Source organism: Equus asinus, chromosome 1 (assembly GCF_041296235.1).
Source record: "Equus asinus isolate D_3611 breed Donkey chromosome 1, EquAss-T2T_v2, whole genome shotgun sequence".
In the NCBI taxonomy this organism is placed as follows: Eukaryota; Metazoa; Chordata; class Mammalia; order Perissodactyla; family Equidae; genus Equus; species Equus asinus.
Genome location: NC_091790.1, coordinates 192,045,114 through 192,070,750, shown reverse-complemented (window position 1 = coordinate 192,070,750; position 25,637 = coordinate 192,045,114). Strand labels below are relative to the sequence as shown.

The 25,637-nt window shown below is 44.8% G+C and overlaps 1 protein-coding gene across 5 annotated transcripts in view; it reads left to right on the top strand.

The window, feature by feature from the left end:
• Positions 1-25,637, top strand: part of ATP6V0A4 (ATPase H+ transporting V0 subunit a4) — a 73,278-nt gene that overhangs the window by 34,942 nt on the left and 12,699 nt on the right. For all 5 annotated transcript variants that reach the window (XM_070514332.1, XM_044777857.2, XM_070514339.1 and 2 more), the window contains 10 exons: positions 1,914-1,996; positions 3,436-3,529; positions 5,745-5,957; positions 9,143-9,293; positions 10,196-10,335; positions 11,954-12,111; positions 15,698-15,791; positions 19,205-19,323; positions 21,383-21,599; positions 24,358-24,459. In XM_070514332.1, the coding sequence (XP_070370433.1) occupies positions 1,914-1,996; positions 3,436-3,529; positions 5,745-5,957; positions 9,143-9,293; positions 10,196-10,335; positions 11,954-12,111; positions 15,698-15,791; positions 19,205-19,323; positions 21,383-21,599; positions 24,358-24,459 (1,371 nt within the window). The remainder of the gene's footprint in view (positions 1-1,913; positions 1,997-3,435; positions 3,530-5,744; positions 5,958-9,142; positions 9,294-10,195; positions 10,336-11,953; positions 12,112-15,697; positions 15,792-19,204; positions 19,324-21,382; positions 21,600-24,357; positions 24,460-25,637) is intronic.

Below are 25,637 nucleotides of genomic sequence, written 5' to 3'. Positions count from 1 at the left end.
TCAGCGTGCACAGGGGCTTGAGAGTGACCTGGGGATCTTGTTAAAAGGCACATTCTGATTCACTGGGTCCGGGGTGGGGCCTGAGATTCTGTATTTTTAACAAACTTGCTGAATGATGCTCTTAGTTAATGGACCACACACTTTGAACAAGGATTTTGAGGGGCTCTTCACTGAGTGCCACACATTTGTTGTTGTTAATTCTGTAGGGTTTTGCTTCCTCCACCCTTCCAGTTAGTATTTAAGTCCACTTTTTAATTCCAAGAAGCTAGGCTTATTTCTAAAAGAGTCATAATCTTTTCTGGAATAGAGGTTTAAAAATTAATTTTAAGTTTTATTTCATGGAAAACGACTTTACAGTTAAATTAAATGCAATTTAAAATAAGAAGGAAGCTTATAAAAGAAAAACACAAACACCCGCCACTTTAACGTCTTTATTTTTATTGTTCCCTTGTGCTGTTTTTCTCTAGTTCTTAGCCATAGGTTGGTATAATTTAAGACAGTTGTAGTAATAACATAGAAATCATTTTTTCCACTTTCCCTTCATTTTAAATTTCCCCCTTTGTCACTATTTGTCCTTTATAAATATTATTTTAGAATTTGACATTGAGTCATCACTTTTCATTGTCATGTTTTGACACGTAATAATCATGGCAGTAGAGAGTATTTATAGAGTAGACTTCTGGAAAAAGATGACTTTAGCCTGCTGACATTGAAGATCCACCGTACAGATAATATGAGATCAGAATGAATTCTGGGTTCTGGTGGCTCAAGAGACAGGAGAACCTAGGAGATTCAGAAAGGACTAGGTGGGGACTTCATGGATGAAGAAACCTTTGGAAATAATGTAAAGCAGGTAGCTCCCCAAATCCTAAAAGACCCCTCCTCTGCTCCAAAGAACAACTCCCAAAGAGATGATTCATTTTGATGTTATTTTCAATTGATGCCTAGTGTTTCCATTGAATTGATGTGACATTTACTGTGTTTGAACACTTTATTTCCATTTTTTTCCAGAATATAGACACTTTGATAAGCATCTTCATGCTTGAGGATTTTTATTTTCTTTTGATTGACTTCCGTGATAGGAATACTAGGAAATAGGATTGCTGGTTTAAAGGGTGTGGGCATTTTCACGGCACCTGATGGTCCTGACAAATGGCTTTTCAGTGGGGTCGTGCCTTGTTCCAATGCCCTGAGTAGTATGGAACAAGTGTGTTGGATTTGTTATAACTTTTCCAACAATGGGTTTCATAATTTTACCTTTACCCCTTAGCCCAAATGAAATAAAAGTGAAACAGTGCATTCTTTGCTTACAGTAAAAGTTAAAACATTTTCGTATATGCTTATGAAGTATATATCCTCCCCTTTTTGTGAATTGTCAGACTTGAACTTTAAAAATACATTTTAATCAGTGTCCTTATGGGCATACAGTGAGTAACCTATGAGTCAAACATTAGACACGGCTTTACCTCTGTTAAATATCAAACACCCACTCACCCCTGAAGGTAGATGTTGTGTGCAGTTAACTGCTGAATTAGGTCAGCTATTTTTATTTTAAGACTTGCAATATCCCGGCTCCCCTCTTCTGGATGTTTCTTTGTTAACACATTTCTTAAGTGTAGGGCTGAGAGCTGAATAGAAGGCCCAGCTGTGGTCCAACGAGTGTATTGAATAGTGGGGTTGTTGCTTTAAGACTGAACTGGCCTCTCTGAGGGCCACCCCCCTGACCCCAGACTGCCTTGGTGGCCTTGCCTTCAACCATAATGAACTGTAAACTTAGATCAACTTGGAGAAGTTAAATTTTCCACTTTTAAATTTATAATTTTTTTAAACCTAAAAACAGGACCTTACATTTCTCTCTATTATATTCTAACCTGAAATAAAAGTAATTTATTTTTACTTGTTCTGATTTCCAGAAAGAAGAAATTAAAAAGAATATATTCATCATATTTTACCAAGGAGAGCAGCTGAGGCAGAAAATCAAGAAGATCTGTGATGGGTAAGAGAGACTGTTAATGGCTCTTTCCTCAGCGAGCTGGGTCAGGATTAGATAAAGAGATGTGCAGTGCAAAATACACAGGGATGGGGCTTCTTTGAGGTTATTTATTAGGGTTTTAGAGTAACTTTCCCACATTTGACAAGATAGTGTTAAAAATGCAACTGATTTTTTTTTTTTTTTTTTTGAGGGAGATCAGCCCTGAGCTAACATCTGCTGCCAATCCTCCTCTTTTTGCTGAGGAAGGCTGGCCCTGAGCTAACATCCATGCCCATCTTCCTCTACTTTATACGTGGGACACCTACCACAGCATGGTTTGAGTGGTGCCATGTCTGCACTGGGGATCCGAACCAGCTAACCCCGGGCCACCAAAGCAGAACATGTACACTTAACCGCTGTGCCACCAGGCTGGCCCTGCAACTGATTTTTAATAATAGAGAAGAGGAAAAGAGAGAAGTTGAATGAGCAAAATTTAAAGGTAGATAAAAGTAGTCTTTTGGGGCCAGCCTGGTGGTGCAGCGGTTAAGTTCTCACCTTCTGCTTCTTGGCAGCCCGTGGTTCGCGGGTTTGGATCCCCGGTGCGGACATGGCACTGCTTGGCAAAAAGCCATGCTGTGGTAGGCGTCCTATGTATAAAGTAGAGGAAGATGGGCATGGATGTTAGCTCAGGGCCAGTCTTCCTCAGCAAAAAGAGGGGGATTGGCAGTAGTTAGCTCAGGGCTAATCTTCCTCAAAAAAAAAGTAGACTTTTTTTGGTGAAGAAAATCGGCCCTGAGCTAACATCTATTGTCAATCTTCCTCTTTTTACTTGAGGAGTATTGTTGCTGAGCTTACATCTGTGCCAGTTTTCCTCTATATGTATGTGGGATGCCACCACAGAATAGTTTGATGAGCGGTGTGTAGGTCTGCACCTGGGATCTGAGCCCATAGACCCTGGGCTGCTGAAGTGGAGGATGTGAACTTAACTACTACACCACCAGGCCGGCCCCAAAAGTAGACATGTTAACCATTTCAGCTTATTCCTTCTCACACCCTTTATCAGCTGCTAAAGAGTAGGTAAACCTCATGCTAAGTTTCTGATTTTATACAATTGTCTTGTATCCAGCCCCTTAGGAGCTGAAATTACTCAGTAGAGATTAATCATTTCTGCAGGGAAGAAGAGCAAGTCAAGCTGGTAATCTTATATATGAAACAGCTCACAGGTTTCATGGTTTGAATGCAGCTCATTTATATAATAAAACCACAGCTTCAATTCAAATAGTGCGAGTGAGGTGTTGGGAACCCTTCTGACTGGGACTCATTTTGACTGACAAGGAGGCACTTGTTTCAGGAAAAGGTGGCCATCTAACTGAAGTCAGCAAATGATGGCTTAGCAGAAGAGGACGTGCAGAATGCTTTGCAGTAATGACCCACGTGTGTCCTTTGGAATGCATTAAACTCAGGTTTCGAGCCACGGTATACCCCTGCCCAGAGCCTGCGGCGGAGCGCAGAGAGATGCTGGCTGGCGTCAACATGAGGCTGGAAGATTTAATCACCGTGAGTGAGGAGTTCAGGCGCATGACCTGAGTGGGGGCTGTAGATGGGCTATCTCTGCTATTTCCATTAAGTCCTGTCCCCAGGGACTCTTGCTGGAAGGCTGGCTGGAATGTTCGCTATGCTCTTCTGGCTATTGCTGCAGAAAATTTCCTAACTAGAAAACAGTGTTCAATAAGCTAGAGGTGATGATTCTGCATGTCAGTAATGCTTTGTCTGGACTTAGAATTAACCACAGCCCTAGTCAGCCCCCGGGTGGCCACCCCAGTCTGATAAAAGGAGCCCTTTATTGCCAGCCTAGCCTAGGGCACAGCTATGACACAACTAACTAGCCAATTAAGTTGAACAACCAGTCTGACCAATTCTTTTTCCACTGAATTGCCTAGTTGTTTGAGCCAACCAATTAATTTTGTAAAGGCAATGAATCTCGTTTCACCATGTGAACACACCCCAAATTCATATCCTTTTGTAAAGTATGTCATCACCCAGAGTAGCACTCAACACTTACATGATTAGAACACTTTCTTCCATCAGCTTTGAAAGTAATCACTCAAAGTAGGTCAGCCTCCATCACATTGAATATTCTAGATCAGTGCTGTCCGATAGAACTTTCTGTGATATAGGAAATGCCATATAATCTGCGAGTCCAGTGTGATAGTCATGAGCCACATGAGACCCTTGAACACTTGATACACGGCTACTGCAACTGAGGAACTGAATTTTTATTTAATTTTAATTAAATTTAAATTTTAGTACCTGCACTTGGCTGCTGTATTGGTCAGCACCGTTCTGGATCCTCAGTGAGTGTGTTTAGAAATTAGGGGAGTGTGTGTGAGTGTTTCAAAGCTCTCAGGCCAACAGACATCTTTACCTTCCCAGAAAAATCTGTGTTTAATTTCTTTAATCCTTTCTGTTCCCTCTTGGTCACTTGCCAAGGAGACTGTGTTTCCCTGAAGAAATTACCCTTGGAGTCCTTTTCCCCAAACACTCCATGCTAGATTTTATGGAAACTCCATGAGAAGAATGGAAAAGAAGTTATGCTCAACTTCTGCTTGTGTTGAGTATGACTTGGGCAGCCACGCGTAAAGGTTACCGGAAAGGGTTACTCTGTTGTAACAGCAGAACAAAAACTAATTGCATTAAACAAATTCTGTGTGGGCCTAATGGTTCATTCCTTCCTTCCTGCGTTAATTCTCTTGTTTATTGGAGACCACGTGTTTTAAGCATTTGTGTCCTAGGGCTTATAACAAAGGACCACAAAGTGGGGGGCTTAAACCAACAGGAATATATTCTCTCACCGTCTGGAGGCTGGGAGTCTGAAATCAAGGTATCACAGGGCCATGGGCCCTTGGAAGGCTCTAGGAAAGGATCTCTCCTTGCCTGTTCTGCTATGATCCGAATGTTTGTTTCCCCCCAAATTCATAGGGTGAAAACCTAATGCCCAAGGTGACGGTATTAGGAGGTGGGCCTTTTGGGAGGGCAGAGGGATTAGCGTCCCTATGAAACAGGCCCCAGGGAGCTTGCTCACCCCTTCCGCCATGTGAGGATAGAATTTGAAGTCTGCAACCTGGAAGAAGGCCCTCACCCGACCACGCTGGCACCCTGATCTCAGACTTTCAGTCTCCAGAACTGTGAGAAATAAATTTCTGTTGTTTATAAGCCACCCAATCTATGATATTTTATTCTAGCAGCCTGAGTAGACAAAGGCATCTTCCTGCCTCTGGCGGTGGTTGGCAATCCTTGGTGTCCTTGGTTTGTAGATGCATCACTCTGCTCTCTGCCTCCATCACATAGGGTGCTCTTCCCTGGGTGCCTTGATGTCCAAATCTCTGATAAGGATACCAGTCAGTAGATCGGGGCCCATCCTACTCCACTATGACCTCATCTTAACTTGATTACATCTGCGAAGACCCTATTTCCAAATAAGATCATATTCACAGTTACCAGAGGTTGGGACTTCAACACATCTGTCTGAGGGACACAATTCAACACGTAACAATAGTACTCTAAGGAATTTAGAAGGAAGACATAGTCTTTGCCTAAGGGTTTTAACCCCTAGTAGGGCAGGTAAACTGCTCATGAGAGTTAAAGGTCGCATGAGAGCTGCGGGCCAGCGGAGGAGCCCAGAGCCACTATGGCTGATGAACCTGCATTTTTCCCACATTGCCCGATATCTCCATAAGTGTGCCTTGTTGTCTTGGTGTTGTGTTTTGCCCAGGTCATAACACAAACAGAGTCTCACCGTCAGCGCCTCCTGCAAGAAGCAGCTGCCAACTGGCACTCCTGGGTCGTCAAAGTGCAGAAGATGAAGGCCGTTTACCATATCCTGAACATGTGCAACATCGACGTCACCCAGCAGTGCGTCATCGCTGAGATCTGGTTCCCGGTGGCGGACACCGGGCGCATCAAGAGGGCCTTAGAGCAAGGCATGGTGAGTGGCAGGTGGAGAGGGGAGGGGACGAGTCACGTCCCGCCATGCAGCCTGCCTTCCGGCACTCGAAGGTTGTCAGCCCCTAAGGCACATGAACTTCACAAGCCAAGTTGGTAGGACTGTCTCCTTCGCCTTTGTACCTTCAGTTCTTAACCCAGTGCCAGGGCACGGATCAGAAACTCCTTTTCTTCTCAGGGTTTGACAAATATTCAGCATTTCTTTGCTCTTCAGTGAGCGTGTCTTGAGCACTGATGTGCCACTCACTCTGCTAGTTATGACTGTAGGTACCAGCCTTTACCTCATGAAGGTCACGGTCTAGCTGGAAAGACAATAATCAGCTGCCTGTAATCGCAGCCCAATGACTAGATTGCTCGCTGTGTGCCAGCAACTGTGCTAAGCACTTCAGTACCTTATTTAATCCTCACAGCTCTCTTCATTCATCTCTAGATGTGCACCGTGTACCAGGAACTGATCGAGGGTTATGCTGGCAGAACCAGGCCCCACTCTGATAGACTTTCTAGGAAGGGGGGTGGACAGTAAGCATGTCCATAACTATAGGACTTCAGGCAGGGATGTGTGGTGGGCAGAAAGTAAAGCAGGGGATGGTGACAGATGGGGTGAGGAGTGTGGGCTTGTTCTGATCCCCTATTCACCCCATTGCTGAAGGAGAGAACTTCTGCCTCAAATAGTACAAGATGGCCAAACACACGACACCTGACACTGGACAGATGAGCTTGGTGACAGTTTATTAGTCGTAGGTTCATAGCCCGGGGGAGGAGGATGCCACACGCCGCAGAAGGCCACATTGAGTTTCCTCTCAGGACCTATACTTGGGAATAGAATGAACCAGCAGGGCCATGAAAGGCAGGCTTTGAGTGATGAGAGGGCGGAGTGACCCCTGGTTTCCATGGAGGATGTGAATAGCTTGCTTGAATAATTTTCTGGGGTGGCAGAGAAGTGAAACCCATTAGGTTGAAGACTGCTCCGTGTGCACCTGGTCCGGCTGGTAGGAGAACTAGCCGGGTGGGGAGCCCTTCCTGCTGAGTAGGCAGCATATCTGGTGAGAGCAGAGGAGCTTGTGGCTTGGCCCTTGGGGAGACTCAAAGATGTCAAGGCAGCACTCGGAATTTTAGGTTTTACATCACTGTTCTAGGGCTGTTGCTGGAGGAGGCCCCCGGAGCAGGTGGCCTTGGAGCAGACTTCCCTAAATGTCCTGGGAAGCTTCGGGCTGGTGGGAGGAAGAGCTGCCCCACTGACGGGTCTGAAGGTAGACGCTTTGAGGGGATATTGGACTAGGAGCTAGGAGCTCTCTTTATCCCCTTTGCACAGATGAGGAAATTGAGGCACGGAGAGTAGAAGTAACTTGCCCAGGGGCCTATAGCCAGGACGCAGGATTTGAATGTGCCCACATCATAGTCCAACAATTACCCAAAGGGGGCACTACAAAAGAGCATTTCCCCCAGACTGGGAAGGGCAGGGGTGCTTCCTGGAGGAGGTGCTGTGCGAGCTGAACTGGCAGGGAGGGCAGTGAGCAGGTGAAGAGTGAGGGGAGGAGCGTGTGGGGCAGGCCCCCTGGAGGCCAGCGGCTGGAGAGAGGCAGCTGCAAGTTTAAGGCATGAGAAGAAGGTCGGGGGAGGCCTGAAGGACTGTGTGGTGGCGTAAGGGGTCTGGTTTTACCCCCTGGCACGCCCATGCCGGAGTGACGTGATCCAGTGTGCATTTTAGAAACATTTCACTGCAGTGCGAAAAAGAGTCTGCGACCATCAGGGAGAGCTTGTCCCAATGTAGGGATGTGAACTGAACGGTGTCATCTTTTAATCATGAAGGGGTCAGACTCCTTCAAGGCTGGTTATCATGAGTATCGTTTGCCAATAAGCAAAAAGCACTTACTCTGTGCCAGGCATTATGTCAGCTGCTGGGGGACATGTTGGCAAAAAGGGAGGAAGCCACAGACCTTGCCCGCTTAGTCACACACATGAAAAGATGTATAACGATAGAGTAAGGAACTCCTCCACTTGCTGTGTGACCTTGGGGAAGTTGCTTAATCTCTCTGTACCTTAGTTTCCTCATCTGTAAAGTGGCTTGTGATCCCTACCTCTTGGAGTTGTTAGGAGGGTTGATGCACATTCATTTAGCTGGTGCTAAGTCCCACTGAGTGTGTAGGTGGAAAGTTCTGTTGGAGTTTGGAGTGACCAGAAGGTTCCTGGGGAGTGAGCCTGGAGAATGTCAATGCTTGGGTAGGTGAAGAGGGGAGAGGTAGTGTGGAGTAGGCTGATTTCCATGGAGAGGTAGACGGGGAGAAGGTGGGAATGGAGGATGAAGTCAATATTGGAAAGAAATCTTGATTATAAGACTTAAGAGTTGTGATTTCATTCTTCAGAGAATAGGAAGCCTTTGAAGATTTTTGAGTAGGAGGGTAACATGACGAAAGGAGTGCTTTTGGTTCCTTTTGTTTTATTAAAGCATGATGCTATCTGGAGTGTAAGGTAAAAGGAAGGGAAAGAGGCTGGAGGGAGATGGTGAGACTCAGGGCCAGGCTGGAGGCTGTGGGAATGGAAAGAATAGGGATTTGAAAGGCACAGTTGGCAAGATTTGGTGATTGATTGATTGATTGACTCAGGAGAAGGGACAAGTCTGAGGATTCCGAAGTTTCAGGAATCTGGAGAATGGAGACTGCTGCCAAGGCGTGGAGGTCAAGGGAGGCCCTGGCTTTGGGGCAAGTTGATGAGTTCAGTTTTAGGCTCTTGGATTTTGTGGGGTTGCTGAGACGTGAGAGTTGAAAGCCTAATCAGGCGATTTAAAACGAATTGAAATTTGGGAGAGTGTCAGGGCCATTTGGAAGACAGGGATAAATTAGGAAAATGGATGGCTCTTGAGAGACTAAGTGGAGAGAAAGGAAGAGTGGAGAGCCTAGAACTGAGGCATAGCATTTGCAGGAGCAGGAGAATGGAAATTGCCAGAGAAACAGGAGGAACTCTCCTGTCTTAACAGCTCTCCTATAAGATAAATTAGATAAGTACTACGAAAGTATTAACTTTTACAGATGAGATCATGAGTCTCAGAGAGGTCAAGAATTGTCCCACGCTCACCCAGTAAGCGATGGCAGGAACTGGACCGTGATCCACGTGCCAACACCCAGCCCGAGGCTCTCTGCCTTACGTTTTTGTCACATGTTCTTTTTGCAGGAACTAAGTGGCTCCTCCATGGCCCCCATCATGACAGCAGTGCAATCTAAAACAGATCCTCCCACATTTAACAGGACCAATAAATTCACAGCTGGCTTCCAGAACATTGTAGACGCTTATGGCGTAGGCAGTTACCGGGAAATAAACCCAGGTAAAGGGGCTGATGTTTTGCACAACTGGGCAGCTCAAAAGTGAGAATCGGGTAAGGTTTACCCCTGAGGTGACCTATGAGGTGGACTGCTTAAAACTGGGACATTCCTAACGTCTTATTTGGTTTCCTAATGCCTTGCATTGTCTTCTGTAAACCGTGAATAGTGATTTCACAAATTGTGAAAGATTGGTTCTTTGTCAAGATTTCCCCTGCTTCTTTAAACCACAGCCTCATCAGGCAGCTGAATTCAGTTCTTATTTCCTTACCAGTTCAGTGGAGGTCATCCCTAGGCATATTCGCAGTCCCATAGTTACTGTGTGGGAGAGATGGGGGCACGCAGAACTTGGAGTCAGAAGACTGGATTCTTAGTGCCCCAAGCTGTGTAATCTTGGTAGCCTGGTTTGTGAAATAGAGGGGTAGACCAGATGCCCTTTCGCCAAGCAGTTCATAGTGCTGTTCTTCTCTAGCTTGAGTCCCAATATAACTTGTGACCTGTAAGACAGGGGCCCCGTAGGTTGAGGGTCCTGTGAGTAAATGCTGGAAGTGTGTGATGCATGTGAATGGAGGGGAAACAGACGAATGATGGTGTTGGAAAGAGTATAGAAAGAACTTAGAGATAGAAAATTGGTTTTAAATCCCATTAAATTTTGCAATCTTGAGCAAGTCACTTAACTGCTCCAAAACTCAGCTCATCTGTAAAGTGGGGAATAATAATGCTAACTCGTTGGTGAGTTAATGTGTGTGGGAGTAAGCAAGTGTTGGGGGTGGGGCTGGTGGGGAAGATAGACTCAGAAAGACACAGGGGAACCTGCACGTGGATCATGGGGTGTGATAGAGAATCTTTGGTGGGGGGCTCAGAGGATGTTGGGAGGACTCAGACTGTTGGGGTCTCACCTCCACAGCTCCCTATACCATCATCACTTTCCCCTTCCTGTTCGCTGTGATGTTTGGAGACTGTGGTCACGGAATTGTGATGCTACTGGCAGCCCTCTGGATGGTCCTTAATGAAAGGTACTTGCTCTCCCAGAAGACAAACAATGAGGTGAGTTGATGAGTTCAGTTTTAGGCTCTTGGATTTTGTGGGGTTGCTGAGACGTGAGAGTTGAAAGCCTAAGTGTCTCGCCTTATTTCCTTGAGGTTATAAGTAGAATATTAAAAGTGCATATATTGTTTTCACCATAGAAATAACATGTTTTTATGAAAAGTAAGGGAAAGACAGTATATATTCATTGCAAAAACTGGGAAAATGCAACAATCTAACTACCTAGAGAAAAATCACAATTAATGTTTCTGTGTATCTTTCCAATTTTTTCTGTACTTAAACACAGATGTATAATTTTCAAAAATTGGGACCAAATACTGCATATTAATTTGTAGCCTCCTTTTTTTCTCTTAAAAATATCACAAATATTTTTTCATGGCAGAGCTGTTCTCCTATGATCAGCTCACAATGAGCATTCTTATAAAACACTGAGAAATCCTGAATATTGTGTCTTCATTTTTACACTGGAAGTTTCCACACCTTCTGTGAGGTCCCTTCAGAGAGTGTTGTGAAGATTGGGACAACTCAAGAGCCTGCAATGTTTCAAAGTTAATCAGTTAACATCACTTTATGTCTATCGTGATACATTTTACAAAGTGGAAACGTGCTTTTAGCTGTGATCTGACTTTTTTGTGTGTGTGTGAGGAAGACTGGCCCTGAGCTGACATCTGTTGCCAATCTTCCTCTTTTTGCTTAAGGAAGATTCACCCTGAGCTAACATCTGTGCCAGTCTTCCTCTACTTTGTATGTGGGATGCTGCCACAACATGGCTTGATGAGCGGTGTGTAGGTCTGCGCCTGGGATCTGAACCTGTGAATCCCGGGCCTCTGAAGCAGAGCACCCAAACTTAACCGCTACACCATCAGGCTAGCCCCTGTGTTCTGAATTTTAAGAATATATGTAATCTTTAATTACAAGTTGACCTAACTAGAGCTAGTTCCATGATGTCGTAGTGAGTTAACCATAAGCAAGGTTAGTCAACCTTTGACTTATGACCAATATAGTTTTCCACAACAAGCATTTTAACAGATGTGGTTTCCTATAATAAATATTTGAAGTCTCCTAGTTACACTTGAGCAGTTCTAAGAGTGATTGGTTTACATGGTCCAGTATTACCAGAAAGCACTTTCCCTTCTTAGTGGATGTGCTTAGACAGAGACTCAATTTTATCATGAAGACCCACAATGAGTATGGATGATGTGCCATAAGATTTAGCAGCCATATGAGGCTAGCTCAGTGCTTGTCTCCCAGAAACACTTGCGACAACAGCAACTCACTTTCAAGTCTCTTCCTTTACAGGTGAAGCCTCAGCTTCTGCTTCAGTTACAATTTCTAACCGAGGCTGAATTAAAGAATGTGAGGCTCTGTGGTTTTCCACAATAACAACTCCCAGTCTAGAACTTTTCTGATTCACCTGTGTAAGCTTGGGAAAATGTTGGATGTGCTCTTTCTATTTGTACTGCTTTCAGGTCTGCCTGGTCCTGCGGCCCCTCTGTTAGGGCCTGTGCACCTTGCTGTGGCTAATCTAGTGGTGCTGGAGACGTCCTCTAACACACTTTCCCCCAGGGTCTGGCTCAGAGCCCTCTGACAATCGTCCTCTCTGTCTCCCTGAGGCCAGATTTGGAACACCTTCTTCAACGGGCGCTATCTGATCCTCCTTATGGGCGTCTTCTCCATCTACACGGGCCTGATTTACAACGACTGCTTCTCCAAGTCTTTCAACATCTTTGGTTCTTCTTGGAGTGTCCGACCCATGTTCAGAAATGGCACGTGGAAGTAAGTTTACAGGCAGAGACAGGTCACTCGCTGGCCATCCAGGTGGTCTCAGTGACAGTTTTCATGGCCAGGGGAGTCTACGCCTGGCTCTGCTCAGAGGTGCACCCACAAATTCAACAGGTAATTCTGTTTTATCTGCTGAGTGCAAGTCCATGTGCCACTTCCTCAGTAACTGTGCTGGTAACTGTAATGCATGAAAATCGTTTTTAAAACTTCAGCTCAACTGAGCGTATCTCATGGAGTGCGTACTATGTGCCAGGCACTATTGGGAACCCAAGTGCTAGAGCGGGTGTAAACTGGCCCTCATAGCAGCAGTCATGGGAGCGAGGCTTCCTGGAGAAGAAGGTGGCGTTTGAAACATACCTGGCTCTGCAGGGAACTAGACATAGAGTGAAATCGTGCATCCTTAGGACAGAAGCTTTGCTTTAAGAAAGGCCGATGTGGGCATTGAACTATATAAATGATTGGTTTCCAGTCTTCAAGACCCCGGACTCTCCAGAAGGGCATTTTCTTTGACTGTTCAGAGCGCTTTGATTCAATGTCAAAAGCAAAGGAGGAGACGGTTAATTTTGCAACGCTGGCACCCTGGATTTTTCTTGTGGGCAATGGAGTGAGGAGGGCAGGGGGTGGTGCGGGATAGCTGGTGGGGCGATGTGTTGGCTACAGGAAAGAAAGACCTGGAAGCTCTCTACATCCCCACAAACCACATCTCCCATAGGCACTCCACAATTATTTTATGCAGTTAATCAGACAAACAGTCATCAGAATGGAAACACAGTTCTTAGGGAATGGAGACTTTTTTCTTTTTTAAACATTTTATTTTTCCTTTTTTCTCCCCAAACCCCCCAGTACATAGTTGTATATTTTAGTTATGGGTCCTTCTAGTTGTGCCATGTGGGATGCCGCCTCAGTATGGCCTGATGAGTGGTGCCATGTCCGCGCCCAGGATCTGAACTGGCAAAACCCTGGGCTGCCGAAGCGGAGTGCGCGAACCCAACCACTTGGCCATGGGGCCGGCCCCAGGATTGGAGACTTTTGTGGGGAGGGAGAAAGACTTTCAAGTTTGAGAGGTAGCCAGTCTGAAGAATTGGGGGAGAAGAGCAGGGCCCTGGAGGGTGGGGGACTGTGAGGGAAACAGTAGAAATTGTGACCACCTTGTGGTCTCTGGGGGACCTCTGGCTCCGGGGACACACACCTGAGATAACCATGGTAGTTTCAGGGCTAAGTGACGAAGCCTAAAAGTCACAGGTGATGTTTCCACACGTCTGTCTGCTCAGTTTCTTCAGGTTGGCTTAAGGTTTCTCTCATTCTGGAACTTCCAGTTGAGAGTATGACAGGAGGGAACTGAAGGAAAGTGAAGGCAGAGATGTGTGAATGTGTTCCCATCACATCTCACTTCCCGTCTGCTCTCTCCCAAGCATAGTGGGATGCTAAGCTTTCTGTTTAAGGTACTTCAAGAGTTTTGCCTGCTCACCAAAATCTGCACTAAACACCGCTGGAGGGGGCTGAGAATAAACCGTCAATCTCATCCAAGGATTTTTCAGTCAGAAAAGACCCACTCCAGGGTGCCTTATGACTTGGCACTTTCCCAAGTGCGTTTTAAGGGCCTGATGTTCATTGAAGACGCGGGTGGGCTTGGGGGGCCTGTGGTAGTGCGGGGGGCATGTCGTGGAGGTCCAATGGATTCCCTTTTAGTGTCCCTGCTGGGTTCAAGTTCCCTGTGGTAGAGAACAGGAATGTTGAACAATAAATAAGTAAATAAAAATGAAGAATAAAACATTTTCCAGAATTACGGATGGCTCTATCTATGGTTTTTTTTGGTTTTGATTGTTTTTGCTTTGCAACTGGTGTTCTAAAGAGGTGCCTAGGAGAATAAGACTTTCACAGATTTAAAGACAAATTACTTAGTTTTGCTCTTCAGATTTAAACTCATAAGCATAGCTATGGACTTTTAAAACATGTGTTAAATCAGCATAGTTTTCACCAAGCTACCAACACGAAATTTCATTTACCCTGGGGTGTGACTGGGAAAGGTCCAAGACAACTGGCTTATTGTCACTTTGCAAACGCAGGTCAGGATGTTGTTCTTTTATGCACACGCAAATTCCCCCTGTCCCATTCAAGGCTCTTTGAGGCCAAGCCCAGTCTGAGAGATGCTCAGCCACCTGCCCAGGCATCGATAGTGTGGAGCAGAACCTCATTAGCAGCGAGGCTAGAGAAGATGGCAGTCATCCATCGGAACAGCAAGGGACACAGCAAGCTGATTTTGGTCACCAGTCACCTGCTAGGTCTTGGGCTTGCTTTCTCTGACAATCAACTAGGGTCACTGTCATAGTGTCCTTCAGCCAAAGACCACCAGAAACATGCCTGTTGTCACCCAAATTGGGTTTGTTGACTCAATGAGGGAGATGGCGCACCATTGGGGAATGTGGGCATCTCAGGAAGAGGATGTTTGAGAGGGCTTATAGGAGTTGGCCTCTGTGAGGATGAGGGGGTGCTTGGTCGCTTTTGTAGTTTAGACAATGTTTTTATTTTTGCCTGTGTTCAGATATGATTGTTGAATGGTCTTGTTTTGTCTTGATCCTTCTTGGTCACAGGGTGGCCTCGTCTGATGTTGGCATGCTGTGAAGTTGTTTATGTTCAGCAGCAGATGCTGGCGTAGCTCTGGGTACCAGGCCTGTTCTCTCCCATCAAGGGCAGCTTTGTTCTTTGTCGACATACAAACCCCTCTCTGCTATTTAAATCCAGCCATTTGCACTGAATCGTGTCGTTAGGACAGGGTCTATGTCTGCGATGGCCAGTCAGGGCTGGCTGTTTCCACCGTGCACTGAGGGCCTGGTCAGCATGATTGGCTTTCCTCAGTTCCCTGGATAGCCCCTCGCTCCTCAGCTGCAGGAGGGAGGGAGTGTATTTCTAGGAAGCCCATCAAAGTTGCCAGCACTCTGTTCCTCATCGTTTCAAATGCTCATTCTTAAGCCCTTCCATAGATGTTGCTCTGCAAAAAAAAAATTTAAAAAAAAATTAAACCTTAATATTCTTATTCCCTAAGGGCTTGCAGAGACTATCCACTGACACTTGTGCTTCTGGGCAAAAATGGGACACAGATTTAAAGACATTCAATGGGCCACAACTGTTGAGGGCTTTCACAGAGATGAGGTCCCACGGGTGAAAGCCCATTCACTCCTCCAGGATCAGCCCACATGCTCCAGGGGAGATTTCCCAGGCTGGTCCCTGGGCTGGGATTTATTTCCTACATGCTCCTCCATCCCTGCCCTGACTTCTTTCCTAATGTAGGGTAACTGTTTTTCTTCACCACTCCCCATCAGGTGGAGAGCCCTTTGGAAACTCAGACTGTGAGCTCCTAGGGGCCATGTGGTAATTTCTGTAGCCTCAGCACCGGGACTATACGTGGCACATAGTAGGTATTCCCGACTCGGTCGTAGAATAATTGAAGGAGCCAAATTGATGGGTTGCACCAACAGTTAGGCTTTGATTCCTTGCCAGTTCATGACTGAGGGATGGTGTGTCGTTTTCCTACCTCTGGTTGATCATTGGTTTTGCTTTTGTTTCCTTTGTCCCCCTGTAGTAGACAAGTAATGGAAACAAACCCAGTTTTACAGCTGGACCCGGCCATTCCAGGAGTGTACTCTGGAAATCCATATCCATTTGGGATTGATCCGGTAATAATGTCTTCTTGGGTTAAATATTTATTATGTAAAATGTCTTGCTGAGGAGATCTCCGGGTAGAGGGGAAGAAAGTGCCAGAACCTGTCAAATCAACAAACCGATGTTGAGATACAATAACGTGTACTTGAGGTTTTTGTGATACATTGTGCTGGACTCAAGTAAATGTCCTGCCTGCCCCCTTTAGCCAGCCCACGGCGTCCTCAAACATCTGCCTCTTCCTGGCAGGTATCCCCTGCTGGTTCATGATTGCTTCTTTAAAAAGCCCTCAGTTGCCTGGAAAGTATGCATATTAGATTAGCTATTTAGCATCTTAATCAAGTTCTCTGTTTTGGCATTCTCTTCCAGTTAACATCTCCCATTTTTCCTAGAAAAGTATGGGTTTGCTTTTATTTTTGCTTTATTTTACTTCATAAAATTGATGCAAGTGAAAAAAAATGGTATATGTTAACTTTTGTTTGTTTGTTGTATTTATCTCATTGGATTTGAGCCAAGCGAAACAAAAGTGCTTCCCCACACGGCCTTTAGATTTAAAGGGTTTTCCAGAAGACTCGCATGCCTCTTTGTGTAAAACCGTGCACACCTATGGCCCAGCGCATATTGCCACCAGGTGGCGGCCCTGTGCTCCAAATGAGCACGAGGGTGTAGACGTGAACTTGGCAAATGCTATCCATGTGTTTCTTTTAAGCTGTTTTTGTGGGAGAGAACCTGAGACTTCAGTTTTAATTGCTGACAGTTGAGAGTAAACAGTACTGGTCCTAAAACTGCACTCTCCTATCTTGCAGGTCATCTCTTCCTCCGTTTTCCCGGGTCCTCCCACTGTCTGCCCACCTCCCCTCCCTTACAAAAACAGACAGGAGCAGCCAGCATTTGTTTATACTTGCCACCCAGGCGCACTTGCATTCTAAGTTTTATCAAAAGAGGTAAAGTCTTTGAAAGCTTGTTTGTAAGCTGCAAAGTGCTAAAAACAAATGCAAGGTGTTATTTTTGTAGACTGGACGTCTTTATCCTTGATCCAAGGAGTTTTATGAACGACAAGCAGGCAAGGAGGCGTCCAGAGGGGGCTGATTTTTGGGTCTGGTTGACCTTACCTTGCTTTGAATCTCATTACTTCTACTGTCCTCTCTCTTCCCTTCACGGCCACGTCTAATTCATCAGCAGATCCTGTCTGCCTGGTTCTGCTCCTCCCAGACAAAGCATAGTGCATTTCACATTTCAGACTGAGTGGTCCAGAGTTTCCGCTCTGCATGCAATTTTGCCATCTGCTCACTAGTTAGAAAAGAAAGGAAAAATGTGAGGGTGAAAGAGAAGATGGGATGTCAAACATAATAAATTTTTTTCCTAGTACCATTTAGATTTTTGAAAATTTCTGGTCTTTTTATTATAAAGTAATATATATGATTAAAAATCCATATAATACAAAATATTATAAAAAATGAAAAGAGTTGTCCACCTTACCTTTCCTGTTCCTACAATTCCATTCCCCAGAGATAACCTTTGTAACAGAACACTTCTGTGCCTATATAAGCACTTATATATATTAATAAATGTATAATATGTATTATATATATTACATTTTACCTAATGTAAATTTCTACAGTTGCATTTATTGACTGTGTGCAGTGTCTATTTGTGAATCAAATCACAAAATATTTGGCTATCAGAGCTGAGAGATCTTTCTAAAGGTGTTTGTAAATATTTTATAATAAATGAAACATAACACAGTGGTTAAAAGTCCACACTTAGGAATCAGACAACCTATGTTTAAATCTTGGCTTTTCTCTTTCTTTGCTGTGTGATTTTGAGCAAGTTAACATCTCTGTGTCTCTGTTTCCTCATCTGTAAAATGGGTATAATATCAGCCCTAACTCACGGGGTTGCTCAGGAGAGTAAATGATTTTTACATGTAGAACACCCAGGACAGAGTCTTGTCCATAGACAGGTAAATACTCTGTTTGCTATTATATTCTTTCTTCTTAGGTGTGTAAATAATCGCCCTGAGATTAAAAGAAATTTCCTTATCTGTAAGATGGGAATACTTACGTCTATCTCAAAGGATTTTTGTTAGAATTAAACGAGGTAAATACATTTAAAGAGCTTAGTATGTGGCTCGTACTTCACCATGAATGTTTTGGTTTCTCACATTCGGCTGGGTCTGAAGTGTGCTGGTAACCCTGCCCTCACCATGTCAAATGATCCTATGGGGATTGGCCAACCAGGTGGGCAAAGGGAAAAGCAGAGGGTGGAGGGCGAGCCTGGTGCAGCTCAGATGCCAAGGCAGATGGGGAGGGGAGAGGAGGCGCCTCCAACGTCTGTGCACCTGTCACAGGAGTCCCTTCCCCTGCCTTCCCAGCAGCCCTCTTAGTGATTGTCCAGCTGCCAGCTGCTGAGGACGTTGTAAAGAAAGAATCAGTGAGATGTGGTTCTTGCCCATGTGCGCATGGGGGAGGGGGCAAGGTGACTGTACATTGAGGCTGCACGTAGGGCAGTTGACCCCTTAACAGAAGCAAAGAAGTTTGAAGGAGGAAGTCATTTTAGGAGGGAAGATGAGAAGACCCTGGTGGCTTTTTTACCTTCGAGATGCACCATAACAAACCCCCAAGACGTGTTTAGCCGGCAGTTTGGGATGTGCTTAGTTTAGTAGGGTCGGGAGAGGAGCACAGACTCAATCATTTGCATGGGGTAGGAGTGGAGACCCCTCTCCCAGGGGTGTTTGAGATTTCTGTGGGGAAGAAGGACATTAGTGACTGGGGTCGTTAACCAGGGAGAGACCCTGACCAGCCTGCTAACCTGAGTGCTTTTTCTGTGTATCTGTCTCCTTTGGGGCAGGCAAGCACAGCTTCCCTCACTTTGCAAGCCTGGCAGCTCTGTTTAAAACAGAGCCTGTGTAGAAGGCAAGGACTACGTCTTAGGCACAGTGCTAATAAGTATTGGCCACAGGAGTGGCTTCTTGAGAAGGACCTGGGAAAAGCTTTGTAATGTGAAGTGCTATAGAAATTCAGAGTAAAAGGTGGCATTATTAAGAAGAGATTGGATAAATTCATGGGACAGAGGTCTATGCTTTTACTAAGGGAATGAGGCAAATTTGAGATCTCCAGAATGTTTCAGAATTTTTTTTCATTTAGAACAAGGGAAAAATCATGTAGATTTTTCTCCCGTCTCCTTCCAGCCACTTGATATTTTACTAATGACACTAATGATTCTGACACGTTTGTCCTTAGAGTTGCTTTTATAAAGGGCTTGGTCCTTTTCCTTTTCTGATTCTAAAATGCGTGCATTGAACTGGACTGAAATTGGAAAAAGTGGTTCCCAGAGTGAATTCCTTAAAGGAAATCGTGCCAGAGCCCCCAACTCCAGCAGAACTTCCAGACTCTGATCTCATGTATTTCTTGTCACGTTTCCCACCCAGATTTGGAACGTGGCTTCAAACAAACTAACGTTCCTGAACTCCTATAAAATGAAGATGTCGGTCATCCTGGGAATCGTCCAGATGGTTTTTGGCGTTATTCTCAGCCTCTTCAATCACATGTAAGTTGCGTGATTAACTTTCTGCCTGTGGTCTGACCACATCAGTGATGGGCAGTGACAAAGCCGCCAGTCGGGCCCTGCATCCCTTTGAGTGAGGGCTTTCCTCCCATGGGGAGTGCCTTCCTGTATCTCTTGGCTTGAGCCAGGCCAAGCTGGTTTGCCAGAAATGGCACCTATGTTTCTCCTCAGCTGAGTCTCTTAAAGGTGAGTGAACCTTTCACCTCAGAGATATTTGAGGTTCAGAAAGAGACTGGCGAGCCCACAGCGCCTTCTGTCCCCCACCATGAAAGGTCTCCGTCGGCGCTGTATCCAGGCTTAGCTTCCGTCAGTGGACACAGGGGGATGTAAATGCCTTTCAACCAAAGTGCCCTCAGATTCTGAATTCCATTTGGTGTAATTTCCTCCTCTTCGCAGCAGCCTCTCTCACTTCTTTGGCTGTTAATGCTGTCCTGTCTGTTCCTTTCCTTCTATCAAGATCTGTCTCTGGAAAGCTTCTCAAACTTATTTATGCTAAACGTATAAACGTTTGAAAACAGTTTCAAATGTGCCTATTCAGAGGCACCTTGTGTGGACATGCAGCTTGTGTGTGTAGCTGAAGCCCCATCTGCTGTGTAGTTTAGAACTGAGGGCGGCAGGGCACCAAAGAAATGATAAAGGGTTTGGAATCAGAAGTTTAAGCACTGGTTCCAACTCTTAATAGCTGTGTGATCGTAGACATGTTGCTTAAGTCTCTGAGAGTGTTTCTTCTTTAGAGTGGGAATATAGTGGTCAGAATGGGTTAAGCTATTGTGTAGTAACCAACAACCCCCAAATCTCAGTGGCTCGAGATTGTGACATATGTCCATCATGGGCCCACCGGGGGGTTCCGCTACCACCATCCTCACACTGGGGCCTGGGCCGATGGGCAGCCACTCTCTGGAACACTGCCAGTTGCCATGGCAGAAGGAGAGTGGTCAAGTACACATTGGATCAAGCTTCCGCCCAAGTGACACTTGTCACTTCCATTCCCATTTCGTTGGCCAGAACCAGTCACCCGGTGACCCCTGAGCTGAGAGTCCATAGAAGCACGATTCTACTTGAAAAATCAGAACTATGAGTAAACTAATGACAAGCAGCTTAGCACCACGGCCTGCCTGAAAGTGCTGTGACATTAAATGAGAGTTAATCCTGGAAAGCACTTTCTGGACTAAACTATAATTGCCGTCATTACGTGTCAGGCTGGCCTCAACTCTCTCTGGCAATCCTGTTTTATCGTGAGATCTCCCTTTTCCTTCAAGTGACTCTTGCAATTTAACAAAGGGAGTGGGGGCCCTTTCTGATGTTTTAACTTGGCAGCCCCCAATGTAGCCTTGTGGGACTGTGTCTCTTAGAGCAGGAGTTGGCAAACTTTGTCTGTAAAAGGCCAGATAGTAAATATTTTGGGCTTTGCAGGCCACATGGTCTCTGTCACAACTACTCAGTTCTGGTGTTGTAATGTGAAAGCTGCCATAGACAATATGTAAATGGATGAGTGTGACTATGTGCCAATAAAACTTTATTTAGAAACACTGAAATTTGAATTTCATATAATTTTCATGTCTCATAAAATCTTGTTCTTCTTTTGATTTTTTTGCCAACCATTTAAAAATGTAAAAACCATTTTTAACTTACAGGCTGTACAAAAATGGCTGACGGACTCAATTTGGCCCACGGGCCATAGTTTGCCAACCCCTGTCTTGGGGCATTCTTAGGAGAAGAGCTTCTAAGACGCCCTTCTGTACCTTTGTGCCTTTGACGGTGCTGATAGGAGCTAGGTCTGCGCTTGAAGCTGTGGCCAGATCACCAGCTCTCTGTGTGCTTGACCTTTGCGTCAGACTTACCTTGTAGACCCTGGTTCTCTCTGGATCTTTTGTGCAAAAGCACTTTCACTTCTCTTCTTTCCCATCCATGCATGATTGCTGCTTGCTAAGGCAGTGGATGCAGTGTTCAAAAAGGACCATTTTGTGCGTTGGGGAGAATGATTAGTCACTGCTGTTCCTTTGGTGTTCTATCTTGTATGTCTGTGTTTTTTCCACCCCAGATACTTCAGAAAAACTCTCAACATCATTCTGCAATTTATCCCAGAGATGATTTTTATCCTGTGTCTGTTTGGATACTTGGTTTTCATGATCATTTTCAAATGGTGCCACTTTGATGTCCACATGTCCCAGCACGCCCCAAGCATCCTCATCCACTTCATCAACATGTTTCTGTTCAACTACAATGACCCTTCTAATGCACCCCTCTACAAACATCAGGTATTTATGGGTTTTTTCTTCTTTTGTGCACTTGATTATACTCTCGCATACTCTTGAGTATTGCAGAGAGTGGTTATTTGCATGACTGAGCCATCTTAGCACCCGGTCAAGGGTGTTAGGTTCTGTAAATTTCAGAAGGCTTCTCTTGGATGAGTGCGCAGGTGCTGAGGGCAGTGTGGTGGTGCAACTCCAGTCGCTCCTATTTGGGTGATACGTACATGAGAGGGGTTATTGCTGTGGCATTGAAAATTGGTTTGTGCATTGTCTGTGAAGAAAGAAAAAAATAATCCTTCTAATTGATTGGCTAGAAACTGCGAATGCACTAAATAGCACCTTAAAATTTAATAATCCTTTTTTTCTAAAAGTAAACTCTAGTTAAGGTTCATAAGAAAGAAAATGGAAATAGGCTCAGGAAGAGGAGTTCCTCTGTTCACATGGATAATGGGTTTCTGGAAAACTATGAACTCCCCTATGAGCTTCTGTGGCTAGGTGGAGATGCTTTTTTTCTTTTTTCTTTGGGCTCTTCCTCCGTGGACGGTACCTCCCAACAATTAGACCTTACTGCCATTCTGATTTCTTCCATTTCTAGCAATTCATGGTCAGCTTGGCAATTCAGCCACATTATCAACTTAATATTTTATTTTTAAAAAGAATAAATGTCTCATGGGAGCTGGGTATAAAAATAACTCAGTGAGTAATTCTTTGGTAACAAATAGTTCTTCTCTGGCGTCTTCCAGTGATTAACCTGATAATATTGCTTGAAGGTAGATTGTCACTAAGGAGAGCTCGCTTATATAGGTTCTGACTCCTCTGCATCTAGCTCTAGGGCTGGTTTCCCAATGCCAGGTGGCCCTTCGGTGCATCTGTCCCCTGCCAGTGAGCACTCATCCTGGGCGTCCTAGTTAACGTCACGCTCCTCCTGTGGCCATGCGTGTCCTCACGAGCATGATTCCTAGTTGCGTTCTCCTCCCCTACAGAAGCAGCAAATAATGAGAAACAATGTCTTATGCCAGGGCATTTTTATGAAAAATAAGGAATGACTTTAGGTAATAATCAGAGAAGACATATGCCTCTGAGAGCTCTTTTGTGGTATCCCGCCCCTTACTGTCGTAGCACCTCTTTGTTATACATGGTTGGTGACCTTGAACCACCCCAGACTGTTAGCATTCAATGAATGTGCTTGGAAGGTTCCTTTACTCAATGCTGGAGTCTAAATGGAAGTTTCCTTGGAGTTCCCAAATGAGTCTTCTCTTTTAGGGAAAGGACTCAGATTCACCAAATATTTCATGTGCTAACTCTGTTCATAAAGACTGAAGTCCTCACTTAGTCTGGAAGATGCACTGGGCGTTGCACAGTGTATGGCTTTTCCATTCACGAACATTGTCGGGAGTGGGCTGGTTTCCCCATGCCCTCCTATGAAGATTAATTACCTTGACATAATTTGAAGTTTCCATAACCTCATTTTGGGGTCATGCAGCTGGAAGAGACAATGTAAGTTGATAAATACAGCCTCTTCCCAACACTGCCTTGGCTGTCTTAGTGCCATGTTTGAATGTCAGAGAGGAAGAGCAACAGAGAAATATAAATCTCCAGTTGCTTTGTACCTCATGAGGGGGAAAAGCGTTGTGTGAAAATGGAAAAACGGCAATGAGGTAGCTTCGTGCTCAGGGAACCAGGACTGGCAAGTGCAGTGCGTGGTCACGTGGTTCCCATCCTTCTTTTGAGCATTCAAGAGTAGAGGAGGGTAGAAGATTGAGCAGATAAGATGTTCCCACTGTTATCAGGGTAAATCTTGTTACAATTGGGATAATAAATTATCTCCTGGCATTCACTGAGAGCTTGGCCTGCACAGTTGAAGAAATGTGTAGGCTCAGGGAATGTTTTTCCTTTTTCTAGGAGCACCCAGTTTTCATTCCTTTCCACCAGCTTCTGAGGCTTCCTGGTTCTTTTGACAATAGCAGCTCTGGGTCACTTCTCAAAGTTGGTGACTAGGAGTCTATGAAAAAAGAGGTGGGAGCATAAGGATGTGAAAGGAAATATGTAACAGAAAGATAAAATAGATCCCCTCCTGGGTTTCAACCGAGGCATAATGGCCATAGGTGCCTCATTCCAAATAGTGAGTTGTGAGGGAGAGACAGTGAGAGGTCAAAATAGAGATCCCAGGACCTGTTAGGGAACCTACACACAATGAGAGTATGCTCATCAGGTGGAGACTGCGAGGAGCTTTTCTTTTTGAAAGAGAGAACTCAGATAATTATCTAGTGCTGGGAATATAGAACTAACGATTGAGATAATGTTTGTGAGTAAAGTACCCAAGGACTTTGGGTCACTAGAGTGGCTGGTGAAGTTATGAGACCTGCCACACTTTTCATCCAGAGTGGGGGGCTGACTGTTCCATGGAAGGGAGTTGAAGGACAAGGGACGAATAAAGTTGCCCTTATGATGTGTCTCATGAGCACTTCCTGTTCAAATGACTGCTTACATGTGGTCCATGTGTCTAATGAGGGGCTACGTAGCGAGTAAGGGATAAAGACAGTGCGTTTCCAGTGCCCGCCCTGTGTTGACGCCGGGCACGACTTCACCGACATTTCTCTGTCTGCAGGGGGAATATTCCAAGATGTGAAGGTCAGTGGATTCATTGAAATGCTTTCGCTCTCTTACTGCAACTGGAATGACCCATGTTTATCATTTTTTATCATATAAAGTATGCTGTATGATCACCTGAAAATGATAGCATCTTACCTCTTTGGTCTTGCAGCAAGAAGTCCAAAGTTTCTTTGTTATTATGGCTTTGATTTCTGTGCCCTGGATGCTTCTTATTAAGCCATTTATTCTTCGAGCCAATCATCGGAAATCCCAGGTAAGGGCCATTCATGTCAATTCACTCACTGCGGGGAGGAGTGTGGGTTCCTTGGAAATAGAATCTGGGATTTAGAGAGAACGCAGGGCACACAGGGCCTGAAGGACGAGTGGAGAGGTGAGGAACAGGCCTGCCCCAGGTGTGTTTCCTTCTGGAAAGTTCCACTTTTCCTCTGGGCCTTCTCATTTCCAGCATAATGCTCTATTAAGGGCAAGCACATTTAAATCTTATGACTTAGAAACTTTGTTTGGGGTGTGTGTGTGTGTGTGTGTGTGAGTGTGTATGTATGTGTGTGTGTGCCAAGTCTAGTGGCAGTTAATGACTTATCAGGGTCTGAATGTGGTTGTTTTATTAGTTGAAAACAAAGAGTTTTTAAAACTATATTTTTACTTTATTAATGAATAGTGAAAGTTGTTTTCATCAGGAGTCTAAAGTTGTGAACTTTTACTGTATAATGTTACAAATCGTGTGAGAGAACTAGGATAGTTAACAAATTCGAATGCCAATTCTTATTTATTTGTGATTTTTCCCCTATTGCCAAATCCCAGTTTCAGTCCACTTCCTCCTTTCGTCTAAACTGCTCCTGAGCCTCGGATTTACTCAGGGAGCGAGGAAGAGTTTACCATCAGCCTAAATCAAATAGGTTTTGGGAAGTTTAACCTTCCAGGGACATCAGAGTCTAGAAATGACACACAAGCGCTGTTTGAGATAGTCGCTGCTTTCCTCCACTAGTGCAGAAGATTGAGTGGAATGTGCTGAGACGACGTCTGTTTTAAATGGTTGTAGGTATTTTCAGATAAATTCCTTTTTCTCTAAAATCTTTGTTGGATGTTGACTGGCCAGTGATAGAGTCAGAGCCCTGGAAATGATGAGCCTGGAGTTCAGAGGGTTCGTCCCCAGGTGGCACCCTCTTTCTATAGCACCTGCTTCTCCTCCCCTTGTCTAGTTCCTGCCAGCCTTGACTTGTTCCAAAGCCTTCTGATAAATATAATTTATGTGAGATATAAATAAACAGGAAGGCGAAGAATACTTGTTTATTCTTTGGTTAATTGGTGAGAGGCCAAGATGGTAAAGGTGGTTGAGGTGGAAGGTTGTTCAAACAGGTGACCAGATGTTTCAAAGGAAGGTGACAAATACCTTCTACAAATCGTAGAATAGATGCAATTCTCTTTCCTAGA